Source organism: Selaginella moellendorffii, unplaced genomic scaffold (genome assembly GCF_000143415.4).
Source record: "Selaginella moellendorffii unplaced genomic scaffold, v1.0 SELMOscaffold_67, whole genome shotgun sequence".
Lineage (NCBI taxonomy): Eukaryota > Viridiplantae > Streptophyta > Lycopodiopsida > Selaginellales > Selaginellaceae > Selaginella > Selaginella moellendorffii.
Genome location: NW_003314328.1, coordinates 858,213 through 861,034, shown reverse-complemented (window position 1 = coordinate 861,034; position 2,822 = coordinate 858,213). Strand labels below are relative to the sequence as shown.

At 42.0% G+C, this 2,822-nt stretch overlaps 1 protein-coding gene across 1 annotated transcript; it reads left to right on the top strand.

The window, feature by feature from the left end:
* Positions 1-800: 800 nt before the first annotated feature.
* On the top strand, positions 801-1,614 carry LOC112340585 (putative nuclease HARBI1). Its single transcript, XM_024659278.1, has 3 exons — positions 801-903; positions 1,059-1,229; positions 1,277-1,614. The coding sequence occupies exons 1-3, from the start codon at positions 801-803 to the stop codon at positions 1,612-1,614; spliced, it is 612 nt and encodes a 203-aa protein (XP_024515046.1).
* Positions 1,615-2,822: the final 1,208 nt, after the last annotated feature.

Genomic DNA, 2,822 nt, shown 5'->3' with positions numbered 1-2,822 from the left:
TTGCAAGCTCCATCTCCAACTTCTTGAACGGGGCTGCATCCAGGAGTTAGCCGTCTTGTTTTCGGGATTTTAGGGGGACGTTAATTATTAATATTAAACTAAACTATGTTTAGGCTATGATATTTTAGATTTTTCTAACCATTTTTTTTTTTCAGGATCTTGCAATAGTTCAACCCGAGGAAACAGAAGATGGTTCCAGGGAAAACCAAAGAGATGCTCAGGAGGAACGTGGTTCTTTCAACAATCAAGCAGCAGTCATCGATGCCTTATTGAGGAACAAGGTAATCTTGCTTATTTTGCAAGTTTTGTTTCTCGCTGTGGAGGCTTTTCAATCCATTATCGATGACAAGACCCCAGTGGCACAAACTCTTCCGGACGAGGAGGAGGACGAAGACAAGCTTTGTCGAGCAGTCTTGTCCAAGCGACTTGACGCCGGTCTCTGGTGGGTGAAGCCGCGGTGTATGACAACATGGAGCAAGTTCTTCATGGAGTTGTATGACCTTGGTCGATGGAAGCGGAAGCTAAGGATGGAGAAGAAGATGTTCTTCAAGCTTTGTGGCATTCTGGAGGCTGAAATTTACAAGCAAGATACAAAGTTTAGGAGAGTAGTGCCAGTGGATGTTCGTTTGGGGGTCACCTTGTACAAGTTGTTCAAGAACACCGACTACTCCGACCTGTCTGACAAGTTTGGGATCGGGGAAGCCATTGCACATGACATTGTGGTGTAGACAACTGCTGCAATCGTCAAGTGCCTCAGGTACAAGATTCGATTCCCAGAGACAGCAGCGGAGGTTAGAGCTATGGCAGCAGATTTTCAGCAAATCACCAAGACTCGTCTCCCTAATGTGGCTGGGGCGATCGACTGTACACATTTTGAGATTATTCGACCAGTTGGTCCGGATGGTGAGGGCTACTTTGATTGAAAGCAACGGTACTCGGTGATCTTGCAGGGGGTTTGTGACGCTCAGAAAAGGTTCTTGAGTATCTATGCAGGCTGGCCAGGTAATTACTTCTTTTTTTTTCTTCTATACATCTAATTGTTTTTTTTTTTTTTCCAGGGAGTGTTCATGACATGAGGGTTTTTCGGAACTCCAGGCTATGCCACAAGATCCAAGCGAGGGAATTACTCACAGTTCCTCGAGAGTTTGCTTTTGACGAGTGGATTGAGCCATACCTGGTGGGAGACAAAGGCTACCAGCTGCAGCAGCACTTGATGATCCCTCACTTGGGTAAGCTGATTGTTTTTTTTTTTTTTTCAATTATTCATTTGAAACAGGTTCCCGGTTGACGGTGACTAAGGCGGAGTACAACCAGCAACACCATCTGGCCCGGATTGTTATTAAACAAGCATTTGGACTCCTGAAAATGAAATTCAAATGCTTGGATCAAAAACAAAGGATCAAGCCGAAGTACCTGCCGAACATCATCAAAAGTTGTTGCATCTTGCACAACTTCTTGATTGATGTTGGTGAGACAAACATCAATGCTGAGATCAAAGCATGGGAGAAACACATTCAAGCCTTGAAAGAAGTAGAGATTTTTGAAGATTACGGGGATCCTATTGTGGCTGAGGGAGAACCACAGGAAAACTTGCATGGGCCGGAGGATGCATAGGAGGTCTGAGAGAACCTAACCGGCTTCTTATGTTTGCGGTGTCGTAGAACTGCGTGATTGCTATGTTAAAGTTTAATATTTGAAATTTGAAATTTGAAATTGAAATTTAGGGTTAGCATTTTGAATTTGATTTGAATTTGAAATTTTAAAATATTTTAAAACATGTTCGAATGCTATTTTGAAGACATTTTAAAGTAAGTCAAGTGCGAAGTTACTAGTGTTTTACATTAAATTTTTACCACAAAAACTTATGCAGGTGGGAATGAAAGTGTTTTAAAATGCATACTTAAAGCTTAAAACAACCTAAAAACTACTGAAGTGCGAATGCAACAGTCACAAAAATTAAAATACACATTTTAAAATATTTTTCTATAAAGCGCAAGTGCAAATGGCTCCTATGTACTCACCTTTTCAGGCTTCCCTTGGACACCCCTCATATCAACGCCAATAGGATCCATGATGCACCCAGAAGAGAATGACTTGAAATGAACTTCTGCTGCGCATGTCATAAGCTCATACATACAGTTGGGGTCATTCGCTAGGATGAAGACGACATGGCCAGCTTCGAGCATAAGTGCTTCGGACAATAGGAATGCATTGCGTATGTGGTCAGGTGTGAGAAAGTTCCAATCCTCAATTTTCCCATTGATATGTGAAAGACCATCTGGAAAGTCGAAGAGAATGAAGTCCGCAATTGGGAGCAAGGGCCTTTGTATCTTTCGACACCAACGGTTGAACTGGTGTTGTATATCCATGTTGATGTCGTCTTCTATGAAAGATGTCAACAATCTACTGTAAGAGCCAATGAAGATACCCACAATGCCTCGTTGTGTTATTGAGGACACAGGACGGACCTATAAAAGAGCTAAGTGAATGAAAAAAACAATAAATAGTATGCTACCGTCATATGGCGTATTGTCAATAAGAGTTCCTCCAACTCCTCTTCACAAGCATCTTGTCGAGCTGGAATGAAATTACTACCAACAGTCATTGCTGCAAAAAACATGTATTACCACCTTATGTTTGTAAAATTCACTTTTTCTTACCTCGAGGTCGACGTGATATTCTGTGAACCACTTGATCATCGTTATTTACTAGTAGAACCTGATCTGGATCTTGGTTGTTTGATGGTTGAACTGGAGCATAATCCTGGTTGTCTGGTGGTGGAACACGAACTTGATCTGGAGCTTCCTCATCCTCGTCTCCAT

Bases quoted from the DNA above. Each gene is read 5' to 3' on its own strand.
- LOC112340585 (XM_024659278.1), top strand. From the start codon at position 801: ATGGCAGCAGATTTTCAGCAAATCACCAAGACTCGTCTCCCTAATGTG. The intron at 904-1,058 runs GTGAGGGCTACT...TTTTTTTTCCAG, and splicing joins TCGACCAGTTGGTCCGGATG to GGAGTGTTCATGACATGAGG. The intron at 1,230-1,276 runs GTAAGCTGATTG...CATTTGAAACAG, and splicing joins CTTGATGATCCCTCACTTGG to GTTCCCGGTTGACGGTGACT.